The following is a 21,510-nucleotide window of genomic DNA, read 5'->3' on the forward strand; positions in this document are numbered from 1 at the left end:
GGGAGCCCAGGATCAGGGGCCAAGCCAAAGACAGATGCTTAACAACTGAGCCACCCAGGTGCCCCAACTGTGGGGAGATTTTTAAAACATAATGCTTATTTGACTGATTTGCTAAATAATATTCATTTAAAAAGTAATAGAATTTACAGAAAAATCCGAAGAAGCAAATAAAATTCATACATCATCCCTAGGAATATGGGTATATATGTACATCTCAGTGTGAAAAATATATTATCAACACATTATTTTAATAATGTTTAGAGCATGTGTGCATAGTTTTGCATCCTGTTTTTTAAATACTGCATACTGAACATTTCCTCCAGCTATAAAAATCATTGGCAAGCGTGATTTTTATTGCCTGCATATTATGTGTATATTCCTGCCCATACTGCTTTGAGACTAGCTTGTTTTTCTGTAGGTAAGCTAATCTGTGATTGAGTTGATTATGTCTGCCTCCAAGCAGAAAAACACTAGTAGATATTCACAATGAACTGAAACCTTACTACCCTTTGAAGCCATTGTAAGTGAAGAATTGCCTGGGTCTGTAATAAGTACAGTAAGCTAAACAATAAAACTCAATTAGACATTGATTCTAAGAAAAGGAAACAAATCCTGAGAGACTATATTATAAGAAGGGTAGCATTGAGGTTTTCCAGAGCAGACACAGGAACACATCCTCTACTTATAGTTGGCCCCATTTAGGAAAATAAAGTGTGTTTTATAAGTTCTCTTTATTTCGTAGGCATCGTGAGTTCTTATATCTGTTCACTCTACTAGTGATACAACCCAAGCTTTCTGTCAGCATTGTTTGGGTAAAGAATAGGTTCTGAAACCAAGAGGTTTACCAGCTTCAGGCAAGAATCTATGCAACTACTATTAGGAGTTCTGATTTTGGGTGTTTCTCTCCCTTATAATTCAAGGTAAAGGTGCAGTATTGAAATTTATGTTAGTTGTGTTGAGAAGATTTGATGTCTTAAAAAAAAAAGAAAAAAAACTCATGGCAGAGCTGAAAGTCAAAATCTACAATAGCCGTTGTCCTTGTTATTGTACATTATGCGCCAGACAGCATTTCTTTTGCTGCAGAAAGGGCCTTTAACATGTTTTATTCAGTTTGCTCCAAATTCTTCTCATTGTAGTCTTTGTGCTCTCATATAATCAATCTTTCTACTCAAAGGTCAGCACGAGCGGCTATATTCCCAAGGCAGGGAGAATATGACAAAAATACAATTTGTAGAGGGAAAACACTCCATGACCCCAGATAGTTAAAGGTCTTCAGACACCTTCTGTGAAACAGAATAATTTCACAGTGGTTTTATGCTAACAAAAATGAATTAACATTGGCATGTTTTATCAAATAAGCAGAATCAAGGGAACACAGTTGCAAGTTAAAAAGACCATAGTCTACTGTAAATGCTTGTTAAAGTAACCGTTGGTAAATCATTTCTGAGAGGAGTGATACAAAGGCTAGACTTAGTAACTAAAATTTCTATTTCTTTGCTTTGTTCAAAATAGAACACTCCCTTCATTCCCTAATAAAGTACAAGTGGTTTTAGTAGCATCTTCTTGGTTAATTCTAAAAACCCACAATGCCACTTTGCTGTTTGAAAGAGGATACAATTCTTGTTTGCATTCCCATTCGCTAAAAATTTATCAGTTCTTTATGATTTACGAGCAGCTCACAAGTCTTTATATATTGAACTCATCTATCAAACACAATTCTAAATACCCCCCAAGGCTCTGGGAAGCTGAGTGGATGCTGTTTTGAATTGGCTTCCTAATCGCAGAATAGGCAGATGAGAACGATCATTTATCACACAGTTGTGCTTTCTGATATACATCTGTGTGCATGGTAGTTGCAAAACCCATCATCTGCTAACTTCCCCTTTTCTATATTTGTCTCCTTTATTCAATTCATAAAAGAAACAAATAATAAAGTTTTGCTTCATTTGCAATCCTTGAGCTGGCCGTCATGATCATGTTTTATTTCACGAACCCTGGTAGGGTCAATGTTAGTGATAAGTCAACAGTTAATAAACCGAATCAACTGACCAGAGGGGAAAATCAAGTAGGTTATAAACCAAAATATTAAAATCTGAAAAGAAATGCTTCTATTTTTCCATTCCTCATCTCTTTCTCATTAATTAATTATTATGTTCCATGTTGCAGTCTCATTAGCTTGGTTATTTGGCATACTTTATCAGTGGCTAAACTGCTGATGAACATCCTATTCACTTTCCAGGTACCACAGAAATCACAGAACAATAACAAAAGTTGTTTGTTTTAGGTAATAAAGTCCTAGTGACACATGGGGGAAATGGGACTTCATATTCTAAAGCTTACCAAATGGATCCTGATCATTTTTTTAAATGCCTCCACAATTAAGATTTTTACACTGTTTCAAAGTAACTTATTTTATTATTCAATAATTTTAAAGCATTTTATTAAAAAAAAAAACTCACAGGGCAATTTTTTAATGTATGTTTTTCTTCCAGTTTATCTCACCATATTCTGGAAAGTAAACCAAAGACATTTTCATGTTGATCATAGAGAATAGTGAATGGTCACTACTAACTAGAAAAATGCCCATTGAGTCATGAAGTAGTTAATGGAAGCCCACAACTTAACGAATTGGGAGTTGAACTGGTAGTGTTTCAGATTTTCTCCTACTGTGGTGTGTTCTTTTTTCCTGGCACGTTAGCTGCTACCACAGTTAAATGTTTTCCAAATCCAGACCCACGCAGTCAAATTACTTAAAAGAACTAGAACATTTCTGAGTTTTATAAGATAAGAATCAAAGTTTAAGTGAGAAAAAGAAAGAAACAGATTCACTGCAGCCTAAAATCATCAAAGAAATATTTTTATTGCTATTGATAGCCGAAGCAAAGGGTGACATTTTTAACAAATTATTATTCATTGCAGAATAATTTACTGAGTATCTGCTGTGATAGGAATAGTAGTAATCACTGGAAATATGACAGTGAGGAGGAAATGAGAGGATTTTTAAAAATTTTTTCACATATGGGGCGCCTGGGTGGCTCAGTGGGTTAAAGCCTCTGCCTTCAGCTCGGGTCATGACCCCTGAGCCCTGGGATCAAGCCCTGCATCAGGCTCTCTGCTCAGCGGGGAGTCTGCTTCCCTTCCTCTCTTTCTGCCTGCCTCTCTGCCTACTTGTGATCTCTGTCAAATAAATAAAAATCTTAAAAAAATTTTTTTTCCACATAAAATCGTATTTATCCCTTGCCACCTGTCCCTTCCCAGATAATTGAAATATACAAAAAAAAAATTTGAGAAAATCTTACAGAATTTGATCAGACATGTAAGGTATATTGCCGGCGAAGTGAAAACTATTGAAGAGACAGAAAAAATTTCTACTTTTTCAAACCATTATTCTTTAGGCCAGTTTTGTGCAAGTCACTATGTTACATAGATATTGCCTAGTTTACAACCATTTTACGTTATAATATGAAGAAGACAGGCCAGGAAAGGACAAAAAGAAACATGCTCTGTTAAAGAAAACACCCATCACCTGGCCTCAGAAGGCAGTTAATTTAAATAGAAAAATAAACAAATATAGTAAGATTGTCAGGTCCAAGGTAGTTTCACAGGAAAGGGTTTATTGGCCATTTTAGATTTTTTTTTTTTTTAAAAGGGGGGTAGGGGGACAACCTGGATCCAATAAAGTGATCAGTTAGAAGGTGGGCCCCTCACTCATGTTGCTCCTTCAAATCCCTGTTCCACTTCCTCCTAGATGTGCAGGTTAGTCCATTAATTTCCCCATCTAAAATGAGGACAAGGGCTATTTTGCAGACATTAAATGTATTAAACTGTATAAAGTAACTCAGCAAAGTAATTAGGTAATGCTAAACTCACAAACCATATTAGCTATTACTATTATTATCATGTATAGTTTATAAAGTACTTGTTTATCTGTTATCTCTGTCAACAATAAGTAGGGTAACTATATATCCAAGCTTTTCCAGGATTGTCCTAGTTTATGCCTCGTATAAGTATTAAACAACACCCTTTCTCTTCTCAAATATGTCCCAGGTTGGGAAATAAATTACACGGTCATTTTAGCAGTAGGAGCCAGAATAAAATTAGAGAAGAGCACTGTGGAATACATAGGTGGAAAGAGCTGAGAAAAGGCGGGGCGTATAACCCGGGAGTGTCCATGTTATTGGCTCCCATCGCAAGTCAGTTCCACAGAGGTAGGCCAGCTTTATACCATTACAGACAGATGATGACATTGAAGGCAGGGATGAAAATCGGTTCTGAGGAAGGGGAGAAGGCCAATCAGATGATAAGAATCCCAAATGAACCATGGTAGTAGGGAGTGAAAAAAATGGCACTGACATATCAGCGTTGACAAATCAGTTGACTTTGTGATTCACTGGTGACAGAGAGTTGAATCCAGCTTTCTGGACTGATTGACCAAGACACATTTCATCATCGGGAGAGATACCATAAAATGGATGAAGTCTGAGGAGGAGATTAAGAGCTCAGTTTTAGACATGTTGAGTTCAAAATTCCTGTGAAACAGACATCCAAGTGGAAATTGCTAGAGGGTGGTTTTAGCTATTAATTTGGTAGTAAGAGAGCTCCAGATATGAGAGTCATTTGTCTGGAGGCAGCAGCTGAAGACTGGGGAATGGCTGGTATTTCTTGATAGGAAGGACCTTTACCCATGATGCCAAGGATAGACCTCAGAAAACACCAGCATTTTCATATGCTGGGCAGAAGAATAAGAGAAAGCAAAGAAGACAGGTGGAAAAGATCTAGAAAAAACAATGTTGTAAGAAGAGAGTTTCTGAAGGGACCAGTGGGTCAGTATGAAAGGTCTCTTGGCTTTGGCAAGTCGGAGCTCTTGAGCAACTCGTGAGGAAGTCATACAAGCGTGAAAGAAGATGTGGAAGCAGATGCCTTTGGCCTCGGATATGAGGAAGGGTAAAGTGGCCTTGCACTACCCAATACAGCAGACACTGGCCACATGTGGCTATTTAAAAATGGTTATACATTAGTTGGAAACAAGTAAAATTAAAAATTAAATTCCTCAGTCACACTAGCTACATTACAAGTTCTCCATAGCCCCGTGTGTCTACTGGCTTTCATGTTGGGCAGCACAGGTATAAGGATATTCCCATGATTGCAGAAAGCACCGTTAGTGCTGGAATTGTCAAAGGAAAGCGAAGGCAGAAAAGTTTGAAAGATGTAGTGCATCTGAGGAAGGTCTCTCTTGTCTCCATGGCCACTCAAGATAACTGCAGAGTGAGTGTGCTTTTAACCTGAGTCAAGCCTTTGGCAAAGAATTTGTATTAGAAAAGAAAAGAAAGGAAAGCATTTGGGAAAGGCTCTGGAGGTACTGGGAGGGCTGGCATCCAGAACACTGGAATGGGAATAGTTCTTTGTCCAAAAACAGAGAGAGAGTGAGAGAGAAAGTGCAAGTATCACTTCCTTTGGTAAAACTAGGACGCAAATCACTACAAAGCCACAGTGACGTGGTGAGAAGTATAGGGTTATAAATTTAAAGGAGCTTTTTTTTTATTATTATGAAAATCCCAATATTTGAATACTAGATAAGAACTGAATTTTTAAAAAATTTTAGGTAAACTACAGATTGAAGCAGATGCATGTGCATGTTGCAACTAGATTTTTTGTTGTTGTTGTTGTTAGTAATTATAATATAGTTACAATTTGGTGATACCTAGTTTAGAATATACACTGGACTGGACTTTTCACTTCTTGAAATTCACAAAACAATTCTGAAAGGTTGTATTAATTCATTATCTTTATAATGTTAAGTGGCTTGTTTAATGGCACAGAATAGCCACTAAGTGTCGGGGTTGGATTCAAACACACCTGGGAAATACACACCAGACATTGTGACAGTAAAAATTCAGGGGAAGACCTGAGTGCTACCGGAGGACAGAGCTGAGACCCCTAATCCGATCATCAAGGTGCCAAGGAAGGCATCTTGGTCGTAAATGTCACTGAAGTAAGATCTGAAGGCTTAGGAGCTAGTTGGTTACTGGGGAGACTGTGTCCCAAGAAGAAGAAACCTCTTAACTAAGAGTTGACATTCTAGGAAGGGGAAGCCATGTGGCTATACCATAAACTAAGAAGAAAGAAGGGACTCTTGAGAAATGAACCTGGGGCAGAGACCACACAATTTCCTCTGTTTATTTTCTCCTCCACCCATCGCACTCAAGGCTAGATATATATGGCTCGGAAAAATACTTAACATTTCAGAATTTCATCTAGCCAGTACCGCAGTAGAGAAACTCTCAGCTTTGCGCCTAAGGATGTTGGAGATAGTCATTTACTGGTGTCTCTCTCTCTTTCTCTCTCTCTCTCTCTCTCTTTCTCTCACATGTAATCTCCATAAATGAGATGCAGCCCTGCAGCTTTGCTTTCATAAGGCCAGTGCAGCCCGTGTGCAGCCAAACCCATTATATCGCTAAAGTTTGTTTTCCTAACCCAGTGATCGCTGTGAATGACAATTTCAAAGGGGACCGGAGTGCTGTGCATTTTCTACTTCATCACGGCTCTTAGATTTTTACTGACACACCTGAGTAACTATGCAGAGTGACGAGTCTGCATTCCTCCATCAATATTAGCCTAATGACATGGATTCAAGTTTTCAAATGCTGATTTTTATCCTTAAAATAATCTTTTGTTTTATTTTCTATATATGTGTTGCACTGCACAACAGCACATTCAACTATGTATGTTTAGTGGGGGTGGGGAGCCAGAAGAATTTAGCAGCAATGGATTAATTTCTTTCCTGTGAGGCCAAATGCCACTGTGGCCTAACAGAGTTGGTTGAGTTGTAATTTGCTTTGTTCATTTTACTGAGATTGGCCCTATTACTTGGTAATTATTTTTTGATTGAAGATTTCACCTGGGATCAGCTGCTTTCCTGGGCAAGAATGGAAAACCTACTTTGAATCATTAAACCAAGATATTTGTAAACATGACAGGATCTCTTAGCATCATTTTAGAAAGACTCCACATCTCCTAGTACAGGTTTTTAAATCACATATTCTTCAGTGGAATGTGTCATAGTTAAACCAGTTATCATTTTCATTTCCTACTGGTCATAAAAATAAGATTTTGTAAATGTTACCTGACCATGCTATAAATGTAATTAAAATTAAAGCAATGGTACTCTATTGTCATAACTGATTTCATTAGCAGCACTTGGAATAGGGTGAGGAATAAGTAGAAATGAGTGTTTGTTACCTTTGGGTTTGGCTTTAAAAAAACAGATTCATGTTTCTACTGAGAATGTAAACATGTTTCCCATTCACATAGTTGATATAAATGGACTTCAAGCCATAGATGTAAGTGATGAGGGTTCAAATGCTTTATGTAACTTCCATGGTCATATTTTATATCTGTCATAATGCTTTATAAATCATTATTGTCATGGAGTTAGGTTATCATATCCAAGTTTACTTTTTAGTATAGAAAGACAAAAAATATATTTTAGTGATGAATCATTCCAATAATACTAGTTTATTAAGATCTTCTCTTTTGTTTGAAAGTAATTTAGAATATTCTTTCCTTGCAAAATTATTTTTCTGGAATTTGTTCATTTCTTGTTTAAAATGAACAACGGGAGCTACTTACGGGAGCACAGCCAACAAAATAATAGCAATAAAACTTTGGTTTTCCAATTTCCAAAAAGATGTGTATCTATTAGATTTCTTGTGTTTTATAGCATATGCTGAAAAATATACGTTTAATTTCTTGTACATTATCCTCTAGTAAGCTTTGAAAGACAACTTCAAAGGGTTTTCCCTGAAGGTAGCTGGTTCCTGATGTAGCTGTTGATAATAGCTTTAGAAATCTGATGAACCTTAACTTCCACATCAGTTCAGCTCTACTGTGAAAACCATTTATTGAAACTTGCCATGCAATCATATATACATTGTTTTGTTTCCACTAATATGCAAATAGAGGTAATCTGGTGTTATTGGCTCCTGAGATAATAGAAGGAATAGGTGGTATATGAAGTGAAATGGGAAGCATATTATTTTTTTTTAATTATTCTGGAAAATCATTTTTCCCCTCCTGCTTGAACATCTGAGAGCAGCCTTCTTGCTTACTTACTATGCCAAATCAAGAGATGAAATCCTTAAAGCACAGAATTTCGTAAATTTTGCAATCCTACCAACCTTCCACTCTTTATGTCTTCTCTTTTTTCCACAGGTGATTTCTATTCACTACTTTCCAAGCTGCTAGGAGAAAGGGAAGATGTTGTTCATGTGCATAAATATAATCCTGCAGAAAAGGCAGAATCAGAATCAGAATCAGACCTGGTAGCTGAGATTGCAAACGTAGTCCAAAAGAAGGATCTTGGCCGATCTGATGCCAGAGAGAGTGCAGAGCATGAGGAGAGGGGCAATGCTATTCTTGTCAGAGACAGAATTCACAAATTCCACAGACTAGAGTCTACTTTGAGGCCAGCAGAAAGCAGAGTTTTGTCATTACAGCAGCCCCTACCTGGTGAAGGCACCTGGGAGCCAGAAAACACAGGAGGTGCGTTTAGGGCTTCTTTCAAAAGAACGAGTTGCGGAGTGCTATAATCCACATTAGCAAAATCTGAAGGGAATAAAAATGAATGGGTGAAAAAACTTAACCATCAAAAGAACTCATCAGGAAAAGGAAAAAAAAAAAACTCAGATATGAGTTATCAGATACTACCTTTGAGTTTTTGTTTTGGTCCAATACTACATAAATTTGGTGTCCATTCAATTTCTGAGCCAGAATTACTAGGACCAAAAATATCTAGATCATGCTGGGGAGGGAGGCACATGAAATTCAGGGTAACAAATTCTTACCAAATTGGTATTCTCTATTTTCCTCGATGGAAAGCAACTGAAAATTCACCACCTGATATATAAAATCTCAGTGTATGAAATGCTTATATGCTACCTTTTAAGGTAATTAAGTTCCTTGCAAAGGAATGTTACACTTCCAGCATTCTCTTCCAATCGACTTGAAAAATAGAACCATTTTTATGACTTTGATTTTTTAAGCTCATTATCAATTACTATCTTAACTGGAAAATTGAGTAGTTATTTCTGAGGGGACCTCCAGCAAATCAGAACCTTTCGGATTTATCTTTATTTCTAACCAGGACTGGCTTCTGTACCTCCGAGGACAATACCTTATTCCCTTCGGGTTTCTATACCAGCAAGCTATGGATGCCTCACCTTTGTCTTTAACTGTGTTGTGGCCTCTGTCATATTGTTTGTTTCATGTTACTTGCTAATGTGGAAAGCTAAATAATACAGCATGTGGAGATAATCTCTGAAAAAGTAACGGGTATGGGTGCATGGCAGCTGTCCATGCGTGGGCTGGAATGGCGCAGGCTGCCAGCTTGGTGTTTTCAAATACAGCTTTGCAGGAAGCCATAAATTATTCAACACCCAGCTGATTTTTATTTATAATTGAAAAAAATTAGCAGGAGGTGCCTTTTGCTCACACAGAAGTTTCAAGCCCTGTCCATTGGGACTGATCTAATAGTTTCTACGGGCTGCTAACTGGGACCCAGATTTTTACATCTTCATATTTAAATCGGATCAGCCCTGCTGTGACTTCTTCTAAATTTATCTAATGAAACTGTTTCTCAAGAGGGGGTCCCTGAACTGCATTGCATCGCAACCAGGTAGAGTGCTTATGAAAAATCTAGACTCCTGAATCCTATGAGAGAACAACGAAATTGACACTTCTGAGTGTGGTGCCTAGAAAATCTGCAGTTTTTCATGCCCCATCCATCTCATAAACAAACTCGAGTGTCTTCCTGAACCTCCACATGAAAGATAGTAAATGGTGTAACCCATACAACATGAAAATATAAAAGGCAGAAGGGCCTCTTTGGTGAGAACACAGTTCTGTTCAAGTGTGAAATGTTAGAGTTGCAGCCCACTCATTCCATGACGTCTCTCTGTCACTCCTGAATTTGAAAAAATGTGGTTAGTTATTGATAGGTATCCTAAGTGTCCATTGTAGAAATCATCATTTGACTTAAAGTACTATATTCCTAAAACGTATTTAGCTTTTCTAGGGAAGAAATATTTAAAATAGGGGCACCTGGGTGGCTCAGTGGGTTAAGCCTCTGTCTTCGGCTCGGGTCATGATCTGAAGGTCCTAGGATCAAGCCCCACATCAGGTCCTCTGCTTGGCAGGGAGCCTGCTTCTTTCTCCCTCTCTCTCTGCCTGCTTTTCTGCTTACTTGTGATCTCTGTCTGTTAAATAAATAAATAAAATCTTTAAAAATATATATTTAAAATACCCCAAGTACATTTACTTGCTAGATCTCATACCTTATAGGGTGGTCAAAATGACAGTATCCAGGGAGAAAATGATTCTGCATGATCTGGATCAGAAAATTCCCTTTGACTTTAACTATGTGGGTAAATGTCACTGAATTAAATAAAACAATGAGTCATAGAAACATACAGCATGAATCCTAATTATAGAAAGGAAATGTGCATGTATTTCCTTTCTGAAATGATTTATTTTAGTGTTACATCACTATCCTGATTCAAAAACTTTTTAAACGTTAAATTAAAAATAGCGAAACTCATTTTTAGGTAAGCTATTTCTGAGTCTTTTTCTTTTCCATTTCCTTTCACCATTTACCATAACACAATGTAATAGCAAACCTTAACTGAAAATGTTTCATTCCTTTGTATAAGCCAGAGAAAGACCTATCCTCAGGAAGCTTCCATTTGTAAAGAAGAGAGTAGGAAGTTATTAGCATAGAGTACCCAAATAAAATATATTAGTAGTCTAATTCATGTGTAGTTCCTAGGGTATAAATAAGGGGGATAAATTTGATGGATAATTTTCCACTGTTTTTCTCACACCCTTTCTTCAGGCAAAACTGAGAATGGGATCCTAATTGTCTGGAAGAATTAACTGTCTCCCTAAAATGCCCAATGTGCTGTAAGGAATTATATTAGCCTCAAAGAAGAAGGTGGTTTCTCATATGAGATTATTACTAAAACGAAAATGTAAGGCTATCATGTTGCTCAATAGTATAGCTCATACTCACTTCATATATCTTTGAGAACTATTTTAATTTTCAGAAGATACTGAAGCCTAGAGAAGTTAACCCATTTCAATGAGGTCACAATCTGAATTTAAAACTGAACTTAAAAGTAGAATGTGCACTATCTGGTTCCTTACACTTCATTACCGTTGTGCTCAAAATACGGGGTGAATTGATTTGCCCAGCTCAGATACACGTTCCCGGAGCTCTGGACCATCACTGCTTAGAAGCTGGAGAGTTCTACTCCGGACCCCGTTCTGATGTCCATTGTTCATGGCATTAGTGCACCCCAATACAGGGGCATTTTATGCTGCAGCACCTGAGATTTCATTGACTGGACCATATTTTGGAACTGTAGTACAGTAATGAATTCCATCCAGCTGATTTGAGTGGTCAAAGGTGAAATATTGATCTGTTCAAAAATCTGGATGTGACTGTGTGTGGTAGACCCAGGACTATGTGAGGGACTGCTTGCGTTCTGTGGAACACAGAAACTACTCAATAAACAATGTAATACATTAACAATAATTATGGTTATAATTGCCACCATTAGTGTCACGTCAGATTGAGATTTCAAAATTTTAAACACCAGAGTAAGAGAACTAAATATTAATTACTTTAACTTAAGCAGCACCCGTGAGAGAATTTTCTTGGAATGTGTAGGAAAGCTGTAAAATTTGGCACTCCAATTTGATAAATTCAGAAAATGACTTGGCAGTGTTCTACCATAATGGGAATCTGTGGCTCTTGAAATCTCTGATCACTTATATCAATCTGCCTTGATGTTTACTTGTTATATATGATATACAGTTGTGAAAATATTCAGCTAGGTAAACTGAGATGCAAATACAGTCCTTTCTACATTTAACATCATTTGGTTTCTACCATTAGTTTGATATCTGTATGAAACAATATTAGTAGGATGGGTATAAAATCTTAGTCTTTATTCTCGTTGCCTTCTGGAAACCAAAGCATTGAAAAATAAATATAAAACTACAGATTGCTATTCTTAATGGCAGACTTGATTGAAGTACTATTTGCTAGCATACGGAAGCCTGACTCAACATATATTAAATACCTCTGGACATCAACAAATAATATCTGCATTTGTGTGATGCTTCTTATCAGCTAAAAGAACTCACAGCCTCTTTAAATACACTTATGAATATTTGGATTTTACTTAATTTTTTATGGACAACTTTTAGCTCACTCAGAGTCCACACTTTCTAACATATTTCTGTTATACGCTTACCTCTAGGTTCACATTTTATAGGATCCCCAGGGTAAAATAAGGCATTCAATCGGCTGAATTTTCTCTCTGGAGGGAATAATAAAATACTAAAAACACATACAGCCTCCCCTGTGAGCCAGGGTAGGTGTTTTAGATGCATTAACTTATTTAATCCCCGTAACAACCTTATTTATAAAAGCATTTAGAGAGGAAGAAACTGAGGCATGGAAAGTTGAAGTCACATGCCTTAAGAGCCATAGCTCAAGGAGCCACAATTCAAAGCCAGTCAGACTTGCTCCAGGTCTTGGTTTTTAACCACTTTGTTATTCTACCTCTCACAATAACATAAAATAGATAGATGGATACATACTTACATACATACACACATACATAATAGGAAGGCCAGAGGGAAGCATGATGGCTGGTTTCTGTCCAATCATCTCAGCATCTCATCTACAATTATAATAACATTAGGTGTAAATTACTTTTTATTTAAGATTTTATTTATTTTATTTGAGAGGGAGCATGAGCGGGGGGAGGAGCCGAGGGAGAAGAAGATTCCCTGCTGAGCATGGTAGGGCTCAATACCAGAACCCTGGGGTCATGACCTGAGCCGAAGGTAGACACTTAACTGACTGAGCAACCCAGGCGCCCCTAGGTGTAGATTACTTTTGATCCTACTTTCTCATTCAGTATCCAAACATTTTGACCAAGTTGAAGATCTCGTTTGCAATTAAATTTTAAGAAGAAAAATTCTGCTAGTGCTTTTGAGCCCTAGTTATGTCTTAATTCTCTTCCCCCACTTTATCCCCATTAAATAAAACATTATAATTTAAGTCTTGTTTTCTTTCTGACTTGAGTATAAATATTTCTCCTGTAGTTTCAGTTAATTATACTTACTGCTGACACTTCTGATGAATAACAGTCCCTGACCAAAATAAGGCATCTTTTCCTCACTAGAGGAGAATTTGCAAGTATAGAAAAAGCCACCACTACCCTCTGTTCTTGTTGAAGCTGTCTATGTGATTTCATTAGGGTCTTTTACTTATATTAAATGTGAAGAGCCCCGTTCCACTGAAGTGAAGTCACAGCTCTGGGTTTGAAATTATATTTTTTCTCAACTTTATTTAATTCTGTTCGTTCTTCTGTAACACAGATGAATGAATGCCCTTTTAAATGCTTATTAATAATTTCATATGAAAGCAGCATTGATCACGAGCATTAATCTCCCTCTGGGAGAGGTGTAATTCATTAATTACAGTGATCTATTGATACAATTTTAATAGTAACGTTTGTTTTTTTTTCTGAAATTAGTAACTTTTTTCCTAATATACAGCTGGAATATGTCTACACATCTACCTTTATAACGCATATAAGAATTCTGAAATAATCTTATTAGTTGACATCTGAATTTAGAGCAACTGACACTTAGATTTGGGAATGGTTTGCCCAAGGTCATGTATAAGAAATTTGTATTAATTTTCAAATTAAAACTGGAAGGCTACAGCATTAGTCATAGACTGAATCACTTCGTAAATGAAGGCTGAGAGAAATCCAAACTCTAATTTTTAACTTATCCATGATGGAAAATGTTGCGTTTAAGTTAGAACCCAAATATATTTTATCGTATAATTTCCTTAATAAGGATTTGGACTATTTCTTAATTGGGGATTAGAAAATAATGATCCTTGGGCGCCTAGGTGGCTCAGTGGGTTAAGCCTCTGCCTTCGGCTCAGGTCATGATCTCAGGGTCCTGGGATCGAGTCCCGCATCGGGCTCTCTGCTCGGCAGGGAGCCTGCTTCCCTCTCTCTCTCTCTGCCTGCCTCTCTGCCTACTTGTGATTTCTCTCTGTCAAATAAATAAATAAAATCTTTAAAAAAAAAAAAAAGAAAATAATGATCCTTGATATCGATGACTAAAGTCTGGCCCAAGCCTACAGTTCCTTTCCTGTGAAATGAGAAAATGACGTGGGAGAGGCCGGTGCTCTGCTAGCATTCTGTGATTCTCATTAACAGTGGGCAGGGATTGGAAGAACCTCAGTGTTAATTCCATATACATGTACCACCGGTCCTCAATGATTGCCTGGGTTCTTGATCACTTAATCTTAAAAGGCACAGCCTTTAACCACCTCATGACGAAAAAGATGGTGACACTGGAAGCAAAAACAACAGTTAACCAAGCTAACGTTCACAGAGGAGAACATGAACTCAGTTTTCCTTTAACCATTGTAGAATTTCTAATTAACACAGGGACCTAGAGAATTTTGAGGTCTTAGGTAGGTAATCCTGAGAATTTTGAGGTCTTGGGTAGGTAAACTTAATAAATATTGTATGATATTTGAAAATAAATTTTAAAATAATATATAATATTATATAAATAATATATTTTAAAATAACATATAAAGAAAATATAATCTCCAAAAGTTTGCTACACACAATGTAGTTCTCCTTGGCATTGACTCAGTGCTAAACAAGCTGGGTTGCTCATAGTATTAACCTTCTTATTTCCTTACATATTATCTTACTGTTTTGAAAATTCACCAGAAGTATACATTTTAGTAAGTACATTCCAGATATTTACACTGCTTTTCCTTCTTGAAAATGTCCACTCCAAAGGGATTCTCCTATGTGACAAAATAGGCTGTTAACAACTTAGTGCTTTTTGCAGACTTTTGAGTGCTTAACCTATCTAAGGTCAATGAATATTGGGATCATTCATAGCCAGATTGAAGCTTATTACACAAAATTTCCAATATCTTATGAAATTTACATTTGTCCCCAGACAGTATAGTTCTTTTGGACACTGCATAGTATTTCTTATCAGAATTAGTATTTCTGCACCTTCCCCAGTACCTAGCTACCAATGCCTGCTGCTGAACCCCTGAACAGAAATGTTCCAGGAAATGTGATATTTTTTTCTTTTCTTTAATGAAAATAATTAACCCATTATCATTTTTATTGAGTCTCTTAACAGTGTCTTCAGCACAGTGCTGGGGGTAAAAAAGAGATAGTACAAGTGAAATATAAGATGCTCAGGGTGTTTAAAAGCTACCAACATAGAAAAGTGGAGGCTGGGTCAGAGAGTTCTGTCTAGCGGATTTCTTAGGCTATTGCAATGGGCCAGACCCTGCGTAAGAGCTGGTGAAAATAGTAAATACAACAGGATCCCTGTTGGAATTCCCAGGAAATTCCATCTGGTTGCAGTGGTTCTGGGCTCTGAGAATCTGATGAAAGCAATTCAATATCTCTGTTGTCACGAGGTTCCATGTTTCCTGGAAGCCCTTCCGGACTCTTCAGGAGCTGGTCAGTGAGCACAGAATGATGACCACCGAATGGACAAGCTGTAACCGAGATGAGAATGGATGACATATAACCTGAGATTACAGCAACTTTAAAATAATTTAAAACATGTTCTTTGGGGAATGATTTATCCATCTGGGGATCTATTTAGACATACCTAATTGCTGCTTTGCTACTTCTCGGCATCTTTGTTGAAGCATTCGGGAGGGGAAGAAATATTGACACTGATACAGTAGATTTCACAGTATCTTCATAACTTTAAGCCTCAGTTAATATTGCACATCCATACAGCACGCCTCTTTATTCACTAGCACATTTATAAAAGGAATTAACACAAATAAGCCCAGGTATTCTCTAAGTATAAATGTATTCTGATCAGGAATGAAAATAACTTGGAAATCGTCCAGTCACAAAGTTTCTGTTAATGTTCCCCTTCTCCTATAATACGAAACAGTGAAATGCAAGCAATGAAAGTGTCTCTCCATTCCCATTGTTACAGGAACACTCAGGATCGGAGGCGTAAGATCGGTATCTCGGACAGGTGGCTTGTGCAGGAGATAATTAGTCATGGCTTACTATAGGGTGGCGTGTATATCAAACATCCAGAATTGACAGGAGTTAGACCACACACACACACACACACAGGCTTCTTTCCCATGCTTGCTATTTATTCACGTGTAAAAGCGTTGAATTTAAAATGTTGCCATCCATGTTGCCATGTTCCCCCAAAATACAAAGTTTAAAGAAGAATCTTGTCCAGCAGAAAGCAGTCTCAGATTTGCTCTTTCATGACCTAAGGGTAAGCTGTTTTTACAGGCATGTCATCGATAGGAAACGCGGGCCTACGGTCCCCAAACCAGTTCACAGGCCCTTCCTTGATCTCGTAGCTCAGGAAGCTGGCCGGCATGTGCATGTGGTGCATTGATATAGAGCACGGCTTGATTTTGTTTTCCTTGCATCTAGTGATAGTACTGCATGAGTTTCTCATAACCACGGTGAATCTTCATGAGGTTACACTAGCTTTCCTCCTTATACCAAATGTATGGATTTATCTTTTTAGATTTCCATGTCGAAGAAGCCCTGGGTTGGCCTGGAGTATACTTGTTACCAGGCCAGGTTTCTGGGGTGGCTCTGGACCTTAAGAATAACCTGGTGATTTTCCACAGAGGGGACCACGTCTGGGATGGAAAGTAAGTACTATTTTTCCTTCGAGGAGTAAATGAAAACACACCGAGTCCGAGTCACTTTTTGTTAAACTAAGAATAACAGTAAGAGAACTACCAACGTTCTTTTCGAACTTGATTTTTGTGAGCAAACCACATTTATTCTTTGAACACATGCCTGTGATAAGTAGCAGCAAGGAAGTCTTGTGCATTTTAAAACAAATTAAAATAGTTTCACAGTCGAGTTTATGGAAAGAAAGCAGTAACAATCTGTGGTCCTGCATGCTTACCGTTTTCTTCCTTCCTCCTTAAAGCCACCTTCGCATTCCTGACGAGAATAATATTACAGGCAGTTAGGACAGTATGTTGTTGAGGCATTTCACGACTTCAGAGAAGGTGCATCTTGAGAAATGATCAACTAAGTAAAGTTATTAGTTGACTACAGTGAAGCATTTTGTTATTTCTGTGTATACGCTGTATCAAGAACCCTTCTAAGCCAGTTGAACTCTCCTTTTCCATTGAACTGCTCCATGGCAGTGATCACCATTGGCCTTCCCATTTTCATAGAGATTAATTTTATTATTCAAGTCTTCTCTTTATAAAAGTACCAAAGACTTAAGGTCTAATTCCCCTGCTTTTCCCTCTGGGTTTCTCTTTCCAACCTTTTATTCCGTGTTCCACTATCTTCTTGGATGGATTTTTGATAAAAATGTCTATCTAATATTTATTGTTTACTCGTGGGCCTCTGTTCTAAATGTTTACATAAATCACCTCACATAGTTGGGCACTCTTACTATCACCACCGTTGACATTTTCCAGATGAAGAAACCAAGAGAAGGTAAGAGTCGGAGTTAGCGAATGACGAAGCCAGGCTTCAGTTCCTTTCTGTGACTCCAGCATTGGTCCAGGTGCCCACCCTCTGATACTGCCTTTTAAGGGATTGGAAGTACATTCACATGATGATATTTTTAAATACTTGGTCCTAAATTTAGCAGGTTGTGTCAGTTCTCCTGAGTAATGTATCCATTTATTCATTTGTTTTTATCACAAATTTACACATGAAAATAAATCTTAAAATATCAATTAAGTGTCATGAATCTTTTCCATTCAGGTGTACAGCTGTAGGGTCTCATTTGGAAAATTGAGGACCTACTAGATCAGTTGTATTTCTCTTCCATTCTCAGAGGTACTGACTAAGCTCATGTTAATGCCTAGCCTGCCCTGTGACTACACACAGATGGGATTTTCTTTGTGCAGGTGAAGAGGGAATTCAGGCAGCATTTCAAAACAGATTGCTAGCTTTGTTTTGTTTAATTGTCCTTTCCAGTTGTCACACTTGAAAATGGAATCTGAGAAGGAAATCACTTTAGAGTTCAAAGCAATCGAACTCAATATTCCTATTCATACATCTCTGTTACATCGTCGTAGTCATTATTGAACATCTAATGGTATTTTAACAAGTGCTTTTAAAAGCAAACTATTTCTATTCATTGTAGCATATTCTTCTTTTTAATGAATATTGCTACATTTTCTGCATGGATTTCTAGCCACATTTTACCAGAGGAGAAAATTACAGCGTCATTTTCTCCCATTGATACTGTTTCAGCCGGCTAAAGCTAAGTTGGATAAAGTCCAATTCTCCATTTTAATGTGAGACTCACTCCAAGCAAACAGCCCGGGCTGCAACGGTTTAATAGGAGAAGGGACCTATAAGGGGCCAGGTTGGAGTAGAAGACGAGGACACAAGACTATGAAGTAAGAGCCACAGAAGAACATTTTCTCTGACTTATATGTTAGTCCTAGCTAAAGAGCTGCTTTTTCCTGGCATCAAGCTCTCATCTAGATAACCAGTATCATGGGTAAATAGATTCCAGTTTCTTTGCCAAAGCCCTGGTGTGTTTATCCTGATAAATGGCACCAAGAAAGGGTGTTGTTAAAAATGCAAGACTTCTTCAGAGCAGATGCACTGATTTAACTCATTAAGTCTCTGTTTCTTCTTTCTTACTCATCTTTATCTTTCAGATGTAAGAATTTCGTTCTCTCTTTTTCGTGGTGTCTCTCCTGTGTTGTCCATTGGCCTCTAGCAGCCATTTCAATCCATACTTGCCAGGAAATTCTCTTCTGGAACTCACTTCTCTGCTTTTAATCACTGTCTGTTTATTATTCTATGAGGAGAATTAGAAATGGATTTGGATTTGTGGGTTCCATTCCTTGAACCATCATGCATGGTCTTCCTTCATGCATAAGTCGCATTATATATAATAGACAAAGTACGGTTTTTGTTCTCCCTCATTAAATATTCAAGGTTTGTAAAAAAAAAAAACAAAAAAAACAAAAAAAAACCTGCCTGTAGAACTTGTGACATCCTGGTTGAGAGACAACGGACATTAACAATTGGGTGGAAATTGCATTCTTGTTGCTACCACTGTTTGAAGAGAGTAGTGGGAAATCCTATATTCATCTTACTCGGAATTTTTCCCTTCCTGATATTTCCCATGTTCACAAAAGTATAGTTTCTGTAAGGCCAGAACTTGCTCTAAATCAAATCTAAGCACTCTGTATCCCCTAATTTTTTTACTTATCTGGGGGTGGGGGGAAATTTTATTTATTTATTTTTGACAGAGAGAGAGACACACAGCAAGAGAGGGAACACAAGCAGGGGGAATGGGAGAGGGAGAAGCAGGCTCCCCACCCAGCAAGGAGCCCGATATGGGGCTCCATCCCAGGACCCTGTGATCATGACCTGATTCAAAAGCAGAAGCTTAACAACCGAGCCACCCAGCCACCCCTCCCCTAATTTTTATGATAGGACAATTCTTTAACTATCAGGCAGCCCTTGGCATTAACACTCCACAAATTAATATAGTACCCAGTGCTCTTTGATGTCATCATATCAACTGTTTTTATAAGTACTGTTGCTCCTCATCTCTACCTGATTTCCCTGATCACCCCTTACTCGTCTATAAAACCATGCTAATTAGGCATGGCATCCAAACTGAAATAATAATAATGAAAACCATCTAAGCTCCTGAAAGGCGATTGCCACTCCCTTTCTCTGTCTGATTTCCATTTTCTTCCCAGTCTGTCCCTTAATTTCAATATGGCTACTTTCAGAAGCTTCTAGCTGAAAGAAGAAATGCCTCTTACCAGCAGGGTGTAATGAAACTTTTAAGAGCCTCTGTGTCTGTCCTGGTGTTAGGGCAGCATGACAGCTGGAGCTCCTTCAAGTTTAAATGCCTCCCAGCAGGAGCTGGGTAGCTCCTGCCTGGGAACAGCTGTTCCTGGGTTTCTGTCTTAAAATCACCACTACTGTCAAGTCTTCTCTCTTGGCCTTTCTTTTATTTCTCTCAGCTAGGGTTGTGGTTCCACTAGGCAGGACTCACCTCACATACCCACTTAACCAAACATGGGTTTTACCCTTAATTTTTAGGTGTTAAAAACTGTTTCCTTTATATCATTTACTATATTTCACATGAAGCTGGAAGGGATCTTGGAAGTTGTATCACTTGGCATTCTTTCAATAAGAGAGAAAACCAACACGCACTAGCTTAGGAAAAGAGGAAATTTATCAGTTCGTACAAGTGAAAACTTCAAGGGTATGGTCATCCAAACAATATCACCCAGATCCGTTTTTTAACACATTTGCGTTGGTTCCATTCCACGGCCCTGAGTGATCCCTCTCCCTGTTTTCAGCCTCGGAGTTGCATTATCACATACTAGTCTCACAGAAGAGATAGTCTATGTCCCTGACAGGTCAACCGAAAATCCTTAAATTGAGTCTTTTAGCCTATTTTTTGGTGTAACGTAGGTCACATCTCCTCCATCTCTGAACCAGTCGTTGTGGCAGAAGAAGGAAATCCACTCTTTGGCTTTGCCTATCATTTTTGTTCTGTCCCTGGAATTTGGGAGTAGAGTTGACATCATCGGAAGAAAATGGGCTGAGAGTGAGGCTCGGAATGTTGGATCAACCAAACAAACATGGAGGTTTCATCAGCACAACATGAGGCAGTAGACACTGGGTACCCAGAACAGTAAATGCGCACCAGAGAGCTCACCTCCCACTTCCCACCAACTGCAGCCGCCCCTTTACAAGATCTTTCAAGTCATCCAGGGCTTGAACTCTCAGTGCCAGGAAATTCCCTACGACATGAGACATCCTTTCCAATTATGGGACTCTTCTAAGTATTATAAAGTTCTTCATTATGTTAAACTCAAATCTGAGTCTTCTAACTCTACCTTCTTGACAACCTAACACAGGATGAACTTACTCCCATTTTCCATGTCAGCTCCTTACATATTTCTTTTTTAAAGATTTTATTTATTTATTTGGCAGACAGAGATCACAAGCAGGCAGAGAGGGAGAGGAGGAAGCAGGCTCCCAGCTGAGCAGAAAGCCCAATGCGGGGCTCGATCCCGGGACTCTGGGATCCTGACTCGAGCTGAAGGCAGAGGCTTTAACCCACTGAGCCACCCAGGCGCCCCAGTTCCTTACATATTTGAAAGAAATCTTATCTTCTCAAGACTAAATATCCCCAGGCCCTCAACCAGTCTTTTTTTTTTTTTTTTTTTTTTTTAAAGATTTTGTTTATTTGACAGAGATCACAAGTAGGCAGAGAGAGAGAGAGGAAGAAGCAGGCTCTCTGCCAAGCAGAGAACCCGATCCGGGACTTGATCCCAGGACCCCGAGACCATGACCTGAGCCAAAGGCAGAGGCTTTAACCCACTGAGCCACCCAGGCGCCCCCTCAACCTGTC

At 38.2% G+C, this 21,510-nt stretch overlaps 1 protein-coding gene across 20 annotated transcripts in view; it reads left to right on the forward strand.

Moving 5' to 3' along the window:
* PAM (peptidylglycine alpha-amidating monooxygenase) overlaps window positions 1-21,510 on the forward strand; it is a 155,155-nt gene that overhangs the window by 103,061 nt on the left and 30,584 nt on the right. For 13 of the 20 annotated variants that reach the window (XM_059175563.1, XM_059175564.1, XM_059175565.1 and 10 more), the window contains 2 exons: window positions 8,212-8,541; window positions 16,654-16,783. In XM_059175563.1, coding sequence (XP_059031546.1) covers window positions 8,212-8,541; window positions 16,654-16,783 — 460 coding nt within the window. The remainder of the gene's footprint in view (window positions 1-8,211; window positions 8,542-16,653; window positions 16,784-21,510) is intronic. The other 7 variants (XM_059175576.1, XM_059175578.1, XM_059175579.1 and 4 more) reach the window with 1 other exon arrangement.

The sequence above is a fragment of the Mustela lutreola genome, chromosome 5 (assembly GCF_030435805.1).
Source record: "Mustela lutreola isolate mMusLut2 chromosome 5, mMusLut2.pri, whole genome shotgun sequence".
In the NCBI taxonomy this organism is placed as follows: Eukaryota; Metazoa; Chordata; class Mammalia; order Carnivora; family Mustelidae; genus Mustela; species Mustela lutreola.